Here is a 16,947-nt window from a genome sequence, read left to right on the forward strand (position 1 = left end):
GAGTAAGGCATTACTAAGTCATGTATTATGATTAATAAAGAGCCAACGTGAATATGTGTACCTAAATATGAAGTGATAGCAAATAAATATATTTACACTGAAAGTACGAACAAAGGCTCATTCCCTTGTGCATAAACTAGCCGCATTCCACTTCCTGCTCATTAGTGATTTCTAAATAATCAAGATGTGCGAATATCCTGTCCAATAAGGTGTCCCCTGACAGGTCGTGGCCTCTTGTTTATTTCATCAGCTTATAGCAGAGTTAAAAAAATGCTCCAGTTTATGTTTTTGCGGCTTGTGTGTGCTGTTATGTTTTCATATTGAGGTGGATATCAAGTCAGAGAGTGTGGAGAAGACACAGATAGAGAGAGAGAGAGAGAGAGAGAGAGAGAGAGAGAGAGGGTGAGAGGAAGAGAGATACATGAAGAATATGACATAATGTCAGAGCGGGAGGGAGAGCACACTACCAAGAAGAGGCAAGGGCAGCGGTGAATGAGACAGAGAGGGAGCGAGGGGAAATGAGAATGATGTTTTCTTTTCTGAGCTGACATGATCATATTAATTAATGGATGAGCTTAGAGAACGTTAGAGCAACTACCTTCACACAGCCCACGCAAAGCACACACACACACGCACAGACGCACACTCACGAACACATGGATGGGTCTTGCGGGAGTTGAACCAATAACCTGCTGGTAATTAGTCTGTCTCCTCAGCCGCCAGCGTCTGTTAGCCTCCGTGACCCATTGATACTGAGCTAACGAGAATGTCATTCACACACGGGGACGCACGCGCCCACACACACACACACACACACACACATTCGCACACACAGTTGAACAGAAATCCCTTCGTTCCCGACATGTTTTTGCACAGCCATAAACAAAGACCCACTTCCTCCCTCTGAGTTTGACATGTGTGACCTCTCTCCGCTGTATAATTCAGAAGGATGTGGACTCATGTTCAATCTCTCTCCTACCCTGCAATTGCATTAATATACCATAAGTGCCTTTTATAAATACATTATATGAGTACTTATAATGACATAAAGCCCACTACCTGATGATGTCCTCTTACCATTGCTGTAACGAGGCTGTGCGGGTCAGGGGATATGAGTGAAATATATATGATCGTACGATGCGTCCACCCAAACCACATGCATGCACACAAACACACTGCATATGCATTTCACACTCGAAAACTAATATGGCTGCAGGCTGACAGAGCAGGGAGTGTACTGTACATGCAGTACGGGACACCTGATAGCAGATATGACCGCACACTACAATGACTACTGTCTAATAATAACTCACACTAATTAGCTACATTCTCACACCTTACAGTTTTTGTGATGTCGACATGTATTTGGTTTAGAGGGTGTCTGACCCCTTACAAAACAAGACTATAATTGGAAACAATTATTATTATATAAGCAATTATTTCATGAAGACAACCACTGAAACAATCTGATACTACTGCCTCTGTATGCTTGGCAATGTATTATCTATTTGCTGCTCCTCTTGAATCTCAGGTTCTGCATTCTCTCCTTTTTTCTGTGATGCTCGATCCAGAGGCATCCTCCCTGCCAGTCATATCTGCAGTCTGAATCAGGCAGACTGCTTTCTATGGATTGGATGTTTGCTTGATTGCACTTGACAGCAGAGCAAAAAGTCAAAGTCATTGTGTCTAGTCACGCTTTTTTATGGGATGAATGCCTGTTCTGTATTTCACATTATTCATATATGCATGTATGCTTACCTTTCAATAAGGTTTTTTTTTTTTGCACAGGTCAAGAACAACAAGCTGGCATGTTCAGAACAAGTTTGCATGATTCCTTGAACTCACATGACTTCGAGGCGTGCAGAGTGAGAATCGTTGCCAGCCTGTGATGTCACGGTGCAGGTATAATCTCCAATGTCACCTGACCACGTCTGGCCAATAGTGAGGGAGCCCTGACGCACAGAAACACGGCCTCCACTGGTTGAAATGACGGGCACTCCACCTCGATCCCACTTGAAGCTGCAACAGAGGAGGAATACAGGTACTCTATAGTGTATGTATGTACAGACAGACAGAAACCACTGGAATCCACGGAAAAGAGACAAGAGAAGCAGAGAAAGTAGTGCATGCATGTACGTAAACACACAAACAGTTACCTTATATTGACTCTGGGGTCATGTGTAGCATTACAGTCCAGGATAGCAGTGGTTCCTTTGATAACTCGCTGGTCTGTTGGAGGCACAGAAATGACTGTACGACCTGCAAAGTGTCCAGAGTGAAATCCAGAGAAGAAGAGAGAAATGGAGAGAGAGAGAGAGAAGAGCAGTGAAAGGGGTGGGGTGCATTTAGAGGCTGAAATGAAATCTGTTTGGTATTCTCTTATATTAACATGACACACAGTCTCCAGAGGAATGAGACATTAGTCTACAGCTTAGCCCAGAACTGTTGGAGCTAAACAGCACACAAGCACGCTTCCTCTCTCTCACAAGCACACACACACACTTATAACACTGCTTAGTTTATCATATTATTAATGCTTTGTTCCATCCACATTTTAGCCAAATCACATGTTTTAGAACGTTGAGAGATAAAGAGCACTGGTGAAAAATAAATGTGGATGCAGAATAGAGGCTATCTGTTATGTCCCTAACTCAGTCTCGGTATATTTAGAGTGTGATCAGGCCTCAAATAGATGAGAATGGTTTTCATATATCACAGTGCTCAACGGATGACCGTGGGTTAATCTAACTCAACAGTACTTAATCTGAAGCTGCCAAGATATACATTAAAAAAATCAGCCGATCAATAAGTTTACCAGGTAATCAATCATCCTCCTGCCTGGGCCAATCAGATGATTATTTCACCACTGCATCAGCCCACTGCATCAATAACCAATCACACTGCTGTTCATTAGCCTAAGCTAATGCGATTGGACAGCTACGGACAAATTAGAGTTCCATGTCTGTTTTACTCTGTTTAGCAAATATATATCGAGCAGTTTAAGTGTATACAGTATGTGTGTGTTCGTGTCTTACTCCAGACAGTGAGGGTGGCGGTGGCATTGATGGTTCCCTGCGAGTTTGAGGCGATGCAGGTGTATTCTCCTGAATCTTGGAAGCTGATTGGCTGAATCTCCAAACCGCCTGACTGCAACAGTGTGAACCTGGGAACCTGGACAGAGCCGCTAGCTAAGATCTGCGATCCTACAGACAGAAAAAGATCAAGTATCCTCCAGGTGAATGAAAGTCATTAACCCATTAAGCACATTTCTAACTGCAAACACATCATGTCAGTGTGTTTGTGTCTTTGAGTGCATGCTCACTGTGTACCTTTCCTCCAGGTGATGGCGGGTTTTGGAGCTCCGCTTGTCTGGCAGTTAAAGAGGGCTGTGTTCCCATCAGTGACTGTTTGGTCAGACGGAGGGAGGGTAAATGTGGGGGCCACACCTGAAAGACGGGAAGAGAACATGAGAGGAAAGAAGATAAATGGCTACTGAGAGGAGATTAGCGGAAAAAGCAAGAGTGAAGCTTAATGGTAAAGAGAAAACAGACGAATGGAAAAAGACAGCATGGCAATGTTGATCTAAACACAAACGCTTCCTCTTCAATCGATGGAGGCTTTATCCATCACCTAGTGCTGCGTGTGCGTGCATTAATGTGGGGAGCGGTGGTGTGGAAGCTCCAGGGAAACTTTTAATTATAACTCTTGCTAAACACAACGCGACTCTACTGAGACAAATATACCCACATATGTATGTGCAGACTTCTGCAGGTGACACGCACTGTAAACCGTCAAGTGTTTGACTGATTTACTCGAACTGAACAACAAAACAGTCTTCAGTTTCAAGTGAGGACATGGTTCAGCCCAAACACAATGCAAGGCATGTGATTTTCACATGAAAGTTAATGACTGAAAATGCGAAATGTATAGGATAAAGTGGGGCGATAAGAATAATAGAGCTGAAACGATTTGCTGATTAGTCAACCAACACAAAAAAATCAAACTATTTTGGTAATCAATTAGTCATTTAAGTTGTTTATAAAGCAAAAACTTAACTGAGGATTTCCTGTTCTTCTTTGTCTTGTTCAATGATAAACAAGATATTTTTAGATTTTGAAGTGTTGGCTGGGGAAAACAAGCAATTTCATGATGTCTCAATGGGCATTAGGAAACCACGATGGGATTTTTTTTTTTAATTATTTTTTGACATTTTAGAGGCTCTAATGGATTCATTGAGAAAAGAAGACTAGTAATTGATGAAAATCATCTTTAGTTGCAGGCTTAAAAAACAATTACAGGATACATGAGGTGATACTGATAAAGAGACAAATAAAGGAAATTAGACAGGACAGCAGAGGAGTAAATTCAACTACATGAGAAAGAAAGTTAAAGGGAGAGTATGGACATCAAGGTGAGGGGGATCAGCCTACTTGGGAGCAGAAGCATTGCTGCTGTAGGTGTGCACATACAAATGTAAAAGTCTGTGTTTTAATGTGCGTTTGTGCGTGTGTCAGACAAACTCACTGGAGACAAGGAGCTGTGTGTGCGCCTGGGTTTCTCCGGCAGTGTTGCGAGCGATGCACTGGAATATTCCTCCGTCTCCTGGCTGCACCCTGCGCACCGTCAGCCCGGCTGCTGCGGTGACCTTGTAGCGAGGGTTGGCGAGTTTGGAAAGAGGCACAGAGTCCTTAAACCACTCTACCCTGGGTTGGGGGACGCCTACACGTGTGCATGAACACCAAAAAAACACACACACACACACACACACACACACACACACACACACACACACACACACACACAGAGGGAGAAAATTTTCAATTTCCTTAATAAGACGCCGGCTGACCTCTCTGCTGAGCAGTGCTCCAACTCCGCCTAAAACAGCCACACACACTCTGTTCGCCTCTCTTCTCTGTTATCCACTCTCTCACTATAAATATGCATGCGGACATAATGACTGCTAATAATATATTGATTAGAGGGTGTGGGTGGTAGGGTAAGGGTGGCAGAAAGGGCCAAAAAACATTGTGAATAAAAGATGTAGGCTAGCACAGCACACCGAACATCTACAGTATCAGCTCCCACCTGTCTGACGGACATGCCAGATATGACAGGCAGGGGGCTCAAGCAATTACTCTGTTTCAACCATCCACACCAGTGTGTGTGTGTGTGTGTGTGTGTGTGTGTGTGTGTGTGTGTGTGTGTGTTTGAGGGAGGGAGAGATGAATTCCACACTTTTTCTCAATCTGTTGGTGTCGAGCTTTCACAGACATGCGTGAAGTATTTTTCACCCCCTCCTTGTCTCGCTCACTCTGTCACTCTCCACTCTATCTGTCTTTTCCTCCTTTCCTCGTTCCTCCTCCCGGCCTCCATCCTTCTCTCCATACCCTCAGGCCACTGCTATTTAATTACACTGCCACTGTATCAGATTACTGAGGAGGAACATAAACGCGCTCAGTGTGTGACGGAGAGAGAGAGAGAGGGAGGGAGAGAGGAGGAGAGGAGTGTGTTGCAGATTTTAGAGCTGTGTCCACTCCTGCTCATATAAATGTGTCCATGTAATCCATTTAAAAACAAGAGTCAAGAACAAGTGCAATTTTCAGGCTTGAAAAGTACACTGTCGCCGCTCAAGAAGCCTCCAAACTGACCTCCACACACACTGAATGACACCAAAACTCAGCATAACGTAAGGTTGATGGAGTCACCTTGTCACAGCCTGGAGAGTGGGCAATTTAAATAAACACGACACGGTCTCTATGAAATGTACAAAGATCAGATCCACCATCAGATCCCTCCACGGGCTGACCAACACTTGCTGCACAGACACAGGCACACATACGGCATTACGATATTCAGTTTTCGTGTAAGGATTCATCACAATCAGCCCGTTCATGAAGACTTAGAGCCCCGGCATGCTTCAAAGTGCTTGTCAGATGGTTTAAAACCTCGTCCCCCAACACCAGAATAGAGGAAGCCGTGTCCGATAATTTCCACAACTTTGTGAAAAGCAATCAAATCATCACACTCATTTTACGCACTGATTGGCAAGGTGTGCGGAGATGAGACAGTCGGCAGGATCTGAACCTCATTCTCAAGCTCTCTGCTTTAATTCTTCACACAGCCGCTGTCAACGTCAAGAATGCCTCTGAGGATGGACTGTCAGGAAGTCTCCCCTGTTATCCTCATGTCTGCAATCCACTGTGTCTGTCCGACTGCAGCCTTTCTGAATGAGGTCATCCCCTATGGGCACGAGCACTTTTGTCTTTAGATGTGATCAGACCACACGATGTACTTTAGCTTTAGGCTTGGTTTAAGCTTGAAAGCTAGTTTGTTTTGAGCATACTGAGAACTTAAAGTATACGTTAAAACAACACTCACATCCTCACAGCACACTGAAAGAGTTGTCACTGCTGTGATCGTTTGTCCTCTCAATACTGTCAGTGAGGAGACTCCCAAAATCAGAACACGGGGACAAAGCATGCAGTCCTCGTTATGCGCTACAATGCATTTCAAGAGACTGACTGAGTCAAATCAAGCAGGTATCTTTAAAAATTGCCATCCATCCTCAGCCCTCTCCTCTCCAAGGAAACAAAATTGGAGTCGATTTAGGAACAGATTTCCTCACAGCCAGTGAGAACAGGAGAAATTACTACCACAACCAGTAACTTTGGGAATGTGAGCATAGCTTTAAGACATATTTGAAGATATCTAAGCCAGTCCTCTAAGTATGCAAATACAACCGCAATTCCAACCCTGTCAAACATAAATAAAACAGAGTGACAATTTGCTAATCCATGTTGACATATATTCAACTGAAAACAGCATAAAGTCAATATATCTAATTATTTACCTCATCAGCTTCATAGATTTCTGTGAGTATGTTTATTCAGAATATGAGGCAGGAACACGTTTCAAACAAGTTGGGATAGAAGCAACTAAAGACTGGGAAAGATGTGGAAGTCTTCACCCTAAGAAGTAATGATTTACATTATGGGGACCTGCATTTTGTCCCCAACAAATAGGCTGACTCCCCAATAGCCACAATTTGGCTGTGTACACAGAATCATGTCCCCACAATGTGAGTAATACATGGGCACACATTACACACACACACACACACACACACACACACACACACAAAAGTGCATAGCATACCTGTAGCCAGACAAGGGACATCTACATTCCTGTCGAGCTCAGCGGAGATCTTCCTCTTAGGTTGAGCAGTCAGTGATGGTGGCTCTGCAGAGAAAATGTACATGTCAATATGTGGCACATTCTGTATCAATACATGGATAACATGACATCTCCAACTTAACAACAAAAGCTACAACAGCCCCCGCTGTGTGCAACACGTCTGAAGTACCCATAAGTCCTCAAAAAGGCTTGAAAAACTGATCAATCATTAAAGAGCTTTTTAAAAGGGAGACTTGGGAGTTTGCCCTCTTCTCAAATTTATCCTTTAATAGGGAAGAAACTTAGAGTGAAAAAGTCGGAACGCTGCAGAATAAAAATGGGTCCCCCTCATGGCCCTGAGTATCTTTAGTGTCATTGTAAGGCAGGATTTCCGTCTGTCTGCCCTGTGAAATGACTTCTACACAGACACCGAAAAACACATTCTCTGAGTTTCCCAGGGGAAACAATCCCCTTTTTAAACGACTCCATTTCCCTGCCAATAACCGCTCCCTCTAAACATCTTCACCAGTGTCGCTCTAAATGCTGACAGCAGCTCCGAGACAAAGCTTCCCTTGATTTGAAAGTGTGTGTGTGCCCTTTTGCGTAGTACTGTAACGCTACATGTTATGAAAGAATTACCTCCTCCTGCACACGCTCCATTTCTCTCGAAAACATTTGTTAATATTTAGGTAGTGTTATTGACACAGCGAGCCCAGAGAGGGGGAGAGGGAGACAGGCGGCTAATTCATTTTCAGTCTAGCATCTCTGGAAAAGTGGCAACCCGTTCACAGAAAAATGACTTGGAGGAAAATTAAATGTCCAGTGTATGAATATGTAAAGATATAATTTGCAGCGAACAAGGAGAAAGCATTTTAATAGAAGTTTCACTTCTTGACGTTTTTCCAGGACCACACTTGTTCAATCATAAAAAAGAAGAGTATGGTGTCACTTTAATGTTGCTGTACTTTTAAGAAATGAGAAGAAATCATTTCTTTCTATTCCCCCTTCGCTGCTGCACACAGTGAACGTGCAAACTTGGTGGCAATAACAAAGAAGATAAACTGCAAAAGCTTGATCAAGTTGTGAGTATGTGTGTGCGTCGAGTCGACTCTGCTGCATTTATTTTACACTGGCTTTAAAGTGCTTTAATACTTGGTGGTAACTTTTAAACCAACACGTCCTATCTTTAATGTGCACGGGAGAATTCGGCACAATTTTAGACAAGCGAGTGTGAGAGGCGTGCGGTGAGGGGAGAAAAGGAAAACAAGAGCTGAATAACAGCCATGCGGCGTCACACCGATAACACAGGTGCATTAATCGCCTTCAGTCGGGTGAGTGCGAGGACCTAGACGCACAACAGAACACATTTTGGAGTGTTTGGGTGGTTGGGTTTAGAGTTTTGAGCTTCCGTGGATTCCCCGCTGTCTGCCTGCAAAACAAAGATGGAGAACAACAACAGATATATTGTTGTTGGCAGCAGCAGTCCTCTGTACGGTATACAACATGGGCACGCAGTGTCATACATATTCCGATTAGTGGATCCAGGCAGAGAAGAAATGAAATTGAATAATGAATACTTTTGAGGCTGTCTCCTAGTTTCACACAGTCACATACACTATTCTGTTTAGGAATCCCTTTCATTGCATCAAGGTCTGTTGAGCCCATAGCAGAAAAAGAGGATCAGTATCAATGTATTCATCAGTCTCCACTTCTCTGATACATGTGAATGCATGCAGGCTTTGTCCCTGCCTGGCAGGCCTTAACAGTCCTGTTGCCTAATGAAGGGAGATAACGTAGAGAGGGAGATACAGGGAGAAGAAAGACAGAAAGAAAGAGGCAGGCAGAGGGTACAAAAGTTGGTGGTAGATAGGGTGGAGGGGCGGCATGGAAAGGGAATGACTGCACTATAAATATTCAAGCAAGTCCTTTCTGACTAGTGAGTATTCTGTAGGCGTGGGTAGTTTGCTCTCTCGCGCTAGGTGCTCCCTCGCTCCGACAAAGATCAAAAAAGACGCTTGACGAAGTGGGGGGAGAAAAGTTTTGCTTCATCAATCACACGCTCGCTGCCTGTGTGTATGTTGTTTTCTATTTACGCACACATACCGAGGACAGGAGTGGATTGTGACGACAACGCCCCTGTTGGAGTGCTTTCAGTGTTCTCTTATTGATTGGAGACTCCAGGGAACAAAACTAATTTAGCTGCCAGGCAAACAGGCATGTGTGTCTGTGGTGCCATTTTGTGACTGCGTGTGAGCACACGCATGTCATTGTGAGCACACACGGGTGAATTTGTGTGTATGTAACAGCTGTTTGTGACTACCATGGACGGTTTATTGGTGAGCGTGGACAACCGATTCGGCTCGAGAGGTGCTGTAGTTGACAGTCACTGCCCGGGGGTGTTCACAGTCATGCTTGCAGGAGGAAAGCAGGAATAAATGAAGGAATAAGCAGAATGAAAGAGTGCCTGGAGCAAGAAATGTACAAAAAAAGACGACAGTGACGTTCAAACTAAAACCACACATGTTGAGGGCATTAAGCTTGATGGGTCAGGCCAACTCGGGATGATCGTGGATAATCATGTTAGGCGCTGTATGTGTGCGTGTTTGTGTGTGTGTCTGTGGAAGTGTGTGTGTGTGTGTGCGTGTGTGTGTGTGTGAGAGTGACTGCATTTTTTCTTACCCACTACAGTGAGGTGTGCCCTCGCCTCCACAGGTTTGGCAGTGCTGTTGCTAAGCAATGCTTCACAAACATATAAGCCCGTGTCAGTGGAGGTAGGGGCAGGAATAATGAGCTGACGCCCACTGGTCAGCCGACGCCCATCACGCTTCCATGACACCACGAGACTGTCTATTGGTCTGAGAGGAGAAGAGAAGAATGGATGAATAGCAGTAGGGTAGATTGGAGAAAAGGGAAAAGAGTGACAGAAGGCAATTACAACATGTTAAATCCATCAGTTTATGTGTCAATGAGGCAGGAAATGAATGATGACAGTCTGTATATCAGAGCAGTCATCTCTACTCAGCATGAAGGAGCTTCTGTCAGTTAGTCTGGATGGTGGAGAAAGTGAACGGCTTTTCATGTAAAGTGACATTTTGCTTTGGTTAAACTGCGTCAAAACACCATTTCTGCATGTGTAAGTAGTGTGTATGTGTGTGTGTGTGTGTGTGTGTGTGTTAGACAACATTACTACAGAATTACATCCATGAAAGTTTGGCTCAGTTTTTGGTGCATTTTCATGCAACAATTCAATTCTTACAGGCAGTCTGTAAAAATTTGCGACTCTGTTACTCAGACAACAGTCGATCATGTAATCAGCAGCAGGAACTGCCCTTTACATGTGAATCCTCATCGATAAAATAACATTACAAGCAAATTAAAACAATGCTTAGGCTGCAAGTAAACCACGCAAAAATGATGTAGGTGTCCATTACTGATAGATTTGTAAAAACAGTGCATTAGAGTCATTAAACAAACAGGAATTAGACGATGAATAAAACTTAAAAATCATTGTTTCTGATTTATTATTATTGCATTCTTATTATTTCTAAGACGTTCTCTAGTTTTTATATCAACAGTAATCACTTGATGACATTAAATGGCACTAACGAAATTTTGTCTTATTAAGCCATGAAAACAAACCGGTGATTAAGCATCGCAATTCATATGTAAAAGCAGGACAAATGGCATGTTTGGACAATTCTTGAATCTTTTCTGTCATAAATATGCTGCTGTGGATGTAAATCAGGTCAGTTGGTGAAAATATTTGAAGACACTAAAAACCATTATGTGCAATTCGTCACATCATACTCAAGTTCATAAAGTGGGTAACTGGGCAACTACTTAACATGCAGTTCAACTGCAAATAGCATGTCAGATGTGAAACGTACTTAGCCTTTTCTTAGGGTACAGTTTAGAGTAAGCTGTTTTCTCTCTCAACCTGAGGTACGGACGAAGAGCAGATTTTACAGCCTTTAATATTTTTATTAATATTTCTCACTGGAACTGCTTGTTTTCAATCAAACTCCTAATTATCTTCGCACTCTACCAGGACTGTATTAGTGCATATAACTGATTGATGGATAATGAATGTGGATAGCAGATGCTTTTACACTTCAGAACTGCACTTGATCATACTCGTCTTTCTTCAAACTTCAATGGAATAGTTTCTTTCTTTCAATCGTTCCCTGAGTGCAGAATTATCTCTGGAGTTAAAATCGTTCAGTGGGTGCTTCTCTGATGTAAGAGATAGCCCTTGTAGAGTGATTCTTTTTGGCAAAGAAATGCAGGAGACTGAGCAGGAGCTGTAATGCTATTAGAGCAGGTTGTAAAGACCACATTACTTGTTGTTAAATAGAAAAAAAATGCCAGATCTCAGCATATTCCTCATAGTTTGATCTCGCTGTTGCTAAGAATTTCTTACACCTACTGTATGTTCCCATCTTCTATTACGTGTAATGCAGATTGTCCACTTATTTTTTAATACTGTACCTTGAGCATTGCTCAGTGGTCAAGTGCAGGTTAAGTGCTACTGAGAAACATTTAATAGGGCTCCCATAGAACAGACCTGTCTAGTCCATGAATTAATGACACAATCTGACAAAAACCTTGTACAAATAATAATAACTCAATTCATGTTGAGCAAGCAGAGGCCAGAATTTTACCTGCTGGCGTCTGAAGATTCAGGCTAGCAGTGCTTTTGTATGGTCAAAGCAGCCTTAACCTCACTTTTCAATCAATGTTGGACTCATAGAGGAAAGTGTGTCTGAGAGCATTACAAAGTGTTACATACTCATACTGTTCTGCTTGTGTATATGCTAGAATATAGTCCCATAATGTCCACTGGAAGAAAAGCCAGCTTTCTACCAGGGCAGTTGGCTGAGCTGAAGTGGGCTCCCTGAAGGAGCTTTCTCCATTCTCAGGTATCAGAAACAGTGAATTGAGTGTGTGGTACAGAGAGCACGAGCAAATACTGCACAAGTATATTTAGATTACTGTACTGTACTGTTCTCATGACAGCCCTGTGACTAATCCATAGAAACACGGTTGAAAATTGGGGCTCAGTGCTCCTTCACTCTTGACAGAAGAGTCTATGCCAAACAGTTGCTTAGAGGAAATAAAAGGACACACAGCAGGCTACGTTCAAAGCAAACACTGCATTGTTGAGCATGAAGAACACAGGAACCAGCGCTCAGCTGTTTTTTTTTTGTTTTTTTTTTGCTTCAGCTGAGATTTTGGAAACTCTTGAAGTGAAGTAGAATTTGTCGTTGCTTTGAAAAACACCGTTGAGTCAGACTGGAGTGTGGGGACCTTGGGAGTGAGGACATTTTTGGAAAGTGAGGACATTTTGGCAGGTCCTCACTCTCAGACAGACACTGGAAGGGCTGCTGAAGGTTAACGCTTCGTTGAAAGGGTTAGGTTAGAATTAGGTTAAGGTAAGAGCATAGAGAATGCATTATGTCAATGAGTGTCCTCACAAGGATAGAAGTCCAAAAATCTGTGTGAGTGTGTGTGCGTGCGCATATAATACTTGGCATAGGCCAGTGTGTGATTTGTGGGTGTGTTTAGCTTCTCTGCTGATGTCAGATGGGGTTTTGATCCAACTTCTGTTTAATTTAACTTGGTACTGATGTGTATGTGTCTGTGTGTGTGTGTGTGTGTGTGTGTGAGAACATGCATTACTCATGTTGTGGGGACATATATCTGTTTACAGTCACATCATGGGGACTCGCAGGTCCCCCTGTGTTTGAGGGTCGAGACTTGGGTTGAGGTTCTGGTAAAGCTTAGGTTTAGGCAAGCTGTGGTTATAGTTAGGGTAAGTCTCCAGGAAATAAATCTAAGTCGTCCCCAAAAGCAATGGAGACACAACCTTGTGTGTGAGCCGTGTGTGTGTGTGTGTGTGTGTGTGTGTGTGTGTGTGCGTGTGCGTGGGTGTGGGTGTCAGTGTGTCTAATACTAGGGAGAGAGACCTGCTGAGCTGTGAGTTTGTGTGGCGTCCTCTAATTGCCCTGCAAGAAAACAATGCTGTATAGAAAGAAAAGAATTGTTTGCACGAGTGTGTGTGTGTGTGTGTGTGTGTGTGTGTGTGTGTGTGTGAGAATGCACATAAAAGAAATTTACCTGGCATTAGCAATGCACTCCAGTATAGCCTCACTGCCTGCCACCACTGTTGTGTCTTTGGGTCCAATCACAATCACCGGAGCCACAATTTCTAATTCAGGATCTGTGAAAGGGAGAGAAAATATGAGTCAGTTTAGACCATAAATCACACACTGCAGCATAACCTCAAACACAGACCACAACAGCCTCCCACTCACACTAATACACACTTTTACATATGCACAATCACACTCTCTTGTACTCCCCATGATGCTTTTCACTGTTCACATTTAGCCGTATTTTAACTCAAATCTGTTCAAAGAACAACTTCATCATCCACCTGAATTTTCAGCGGTTTAGCTGATGGATGATCAGAAACATTTCTGAGATGGTAGCAATGTTGGTCGGATGTCTTGCAGTCTGAACAGTCCTGGGATCCAATTTCCAATACAGCCGCCGTCAAAAGGTCCATAAAGAAGTGTGGTGAAGACATATCATTTTACATATTACTGGAGTAGCATTTTACATGGCTACATGTAGACTTGACAGAGTCTGTGCTGTCATGTGGCTGAAACTGACCTTGGCTGCAAAACAGATGCGACAAATCATCTGCATCTTCTCCTTCATACCACATTCTTCATCTTATATAAAACTTTATTTGAATTGTCAACAACAAAACCTACTTAATCCATGCTCATATTGAGCGTGAGGACCACGTGACCGGTCAATTACACCACACAGTATGAGAAGGGAAGCTGCACACTGTGGCCGTGCAGATAGAGTCATTAAATCGTACCCAGGATGCAAGATTAGTAACATTTGCACAGCGTCTCACCAGCTTAGCGCACACACACACAAATATGCTCAAAGAAAATATACATTGGAGAGATTGATAGTATACTGAATGAAAGGAGAATGGAAAAAGTGGAGGAGACTTATACAATATGAGATGAATGATGGAGGATAATAGTGGGAGACTGACAGTGTATCAGAGAGGATGATGGTATATGTGATGGAGGACTGATGCTTGTGCCTGACTGAAACGAAAGAGAGTTTGAGTGAAACGATAATTCTTTATGTTACTCCTAAACTGCTATTGTCTCTTATCCCAGACATATTTTCAGTCTGACACACACACACACATACACACACGTGCACGCACACACACGCGCACACACACACACACGCACCCAAAATAATTCGTTCTTATAAACACTATGACTCTCTGTCAGGCACACCACTGTTCTGTCTGAAGCACAATAATGATGTATTGGAGACCGTACGACGGTGTGTGTGAGTTAAAGTGATAGTGTTTAGAAATGAGTACAGTGATGTGAGTATGTGAAGAATGATTTATGGCCTCAGAGGTGTGTAGGAGAGTATGGCGGTGTGTGTGCGAGATTACGATTGTGTGTGTGAGTATGATTTATGGCGGGAATGGATACTTATAAGAAAAGGACACACGGGGATCGTTATCATCTTGAAGTGACTAGCATCTCAGCAAAATAGTACCAAAACAATAGAAAAAATATTTAGCATGTGAAGCCGACACACAGCAGGACCGTTATGTGTGTATGAACACCGGTTTTCCCACGAATGCACCATATAACTGATGAATATGTAGATTTTCAATATGGGAGGAGTAGGGAGTACAAATTAACAGCCTGGGTCTGATAAGGGCTGGTGAGGGGTGTGAGGAAGGGGGGTGTGGAGGGAAGGCAAGGGGAAGCAAGGAGCAGCTTTGATCTCCCCTTTTGAAGGGAGGAAGGAGGAAAAGGTGGTAATTAACTCCATGCTCTTGATTCCTCCTTCTCATTCTCTCTCTCTTTTTTTTCAGAGAGAAAGAGCTGAAGAGCTGGAAAGTCATATCCCACTGTCACAAGGAATAAGATATGCAGGTACAGGAAGACAGGCAAATGATAGCACACGCACACACACACACACACACACACACACACACACACACACACACACACACGCACACACACGCACACACACACACACTCTACTGTCTTGACACCAACACTCACTGACGCTCCAACTCACAGTAGAGGTCGAGTCATTAATGGGGAGAGATAAGTGAAGTGACATAAGAGAGAGAGTGGAGGTCTCTATTACTCTCTCCCAATTTCTCCATCACACGCGCACACACACACACACACATACATACTCACATGCTGCATATATGCACACAAAACCGTTTTGTCTTTAATTTCATTGTGCAGTGAGCAACACCTTGTATAATGCATTCCAATTTGAAAGGCTTGCTGTCGAAGAGATAAAGGTGGGCAGGAGTGGGTGGAAGACAGAGAGAGACAGAGGGATAGTGGAGAGGCAGATGTAGATGGAGAGAGAGTAAGTGGAGAGTGTCCATTAGCTGTCCACTGTGGGTAGCAGAGGGCAGGAAGGGACTAGTAGCCATCAGTGGAGCCTTAATGGCAACAGCGACCGCCGATAATGAGCGGAGGGGGGATGTGAACCCAACTTGTTAACTTGGGTAGTGTGTCTAAGGGAAGCAGACAGAGAAATGAGGGCAGCAGGAACACCTGTGTGACGAGGGAGAACACGGAGGAAAAGAGATCGGAGGAGAGAGATTATACAGAGCATCTATGTAGATGAGAAAAGTGAAGGGGGGCTGTGCAGATGGTCTTCTCCTTCCTGGACTGACAGACATGATGGTAGAAGTGGAAGGGAAAGCAAAATGCCATATGGTTGTGTGATCTGCGCTCTTCTTTTCCCTCTGTCAGCGTGTCTAGCATCCTCTTTCTCTGGGGAAATCCTTATCATTTCATCTCATCTGTATCTCTCGTTCCTCGCTACATATCCCTATCATCCTCTTATCTCCTCCTTTTTGTTGTTTAAACAGGGATTATCAAATTAATCTTCCTCAACTTAAACAAAGGGAAATATTCAAACTGGCAGACAGTGTTATTACAATGTGTGTGTGTGTGTGTGTGTGTGTGTGTGTGTGTGAGCGAGCTGTGGCAGCTAAAAGGCTCCCTGTACAGATTCTACAAAGAGAGTCCAGAAGTTTAATCTAACTCTATTGGATTCCTCATTTAGCAAATGAGAAACACCATGTGGCAGAGAGATGGAGAGTGGGAGTGATGGAGGGAAGGAGGGCAGCGAGAGACGCAGGGAGAGCTGTATTATAATGAAGCAATATCAGAACAACAACTTGGGGCAGAAAAGCTTCATTAAAGAAAGAGGGATGATAAAAAGAAGAACTGTTTAAGCAGGTGAGAAAATAAATAGATGAGGATATGGAAAAAAAGGCATCAGTTTTGAGTGTGTGCACGTGGACGTGGGTATAATTTAGCAGCAGGCAGGCAGTGACGCATTGCAACGTTGCAGTGCTCTCGTCAGTGCAATCATTGCTGATTGACAGTTAAGTGCTGCTGAGGTGACACAGCTGTGTGAGGGTGTGCATGCATGCGTGTGTGTGTGTGTGTGTGTGTGTGGTATTCAGAGGGAAGCAGAAAAATCCCAAATTAAATCAAGGATAGGAATGATAGAAAACAGGGCAAAGTAAAAGGATTGATGCAGCTTTAGGGCAGGAAAGAGATAGAGACGGATAAATAGAGGGCGAGAGACATAGATGGAGAGCCAGAGAGAGAGAGTGAGTGAGAGATGAAAGGCTATTCCATCCACAGATTAGAACGTAATCCCTCCTCGAAT

At 43.3% G+C, this 16,947-nt stretch overlaps 1 protein-coding gene across 2 annotated transcripts in view; it reads right to left on the minus strand.

The window, feature by feature from the left end:
• sdk1b (sidekick cell adhesion molecule 1b) overlaps positions 1-16,947 on the minus strand; it is a 236,004-nt gene that overhangs the window by 74,124 nt on the left and 144,933 nt on the right. For both annotated transcript variants that reach the window (XM_076728478.1, XM_076728479.1), the window contains exons 7-14: positions 13,291-13,393; positions 9,853-10,028; positions 7,156-7,239; positions 4,525-4,719; positions 3,330-3,446; positions 3,036-3,203; positions 2,157-2,259; positions 1,846-2,019 (exon numbers count right to left, since the gene is read on the minus strand). In XM_076728478.1, coding sequence (XP_076584593.1) covers positions 1,846-2,019; positions 2,157-2,259; positions 3,036-3,203; positions 3,330-3,446; positions 4,525-4,719; positions 7,156-7,239; positions 9,853-10,028; positions 13,291-13,393 — 1,120 coding nt within the window. The remainder of the gene's footprint in view (positions 1-1,845; positions 2,020-2,156; positions 2,260-3,035; positions 3,204-3,329; positions 3,447-4,524; positions 4,720-7,155; positions 7,240-9,852; positions 10,029-13,290; positions 13,394-16,947) is intronic.

The sequence above is a fragment of the Chaetodon auriga genome, chromosome 4, assembly GCF_051107435.1.
Source record: "Chaetodon auriga isolate fChaAug3 chromosome 4, fChaAug3.hap1, whole genome shotgun sequence".
Taxonomy (NCBI): Eukaryota; Metazoa; Chordata; class Actinopteri; order Chaetodontiformes; family Chaetodontidae; genus Chaetodon; species Chaetodon auriga.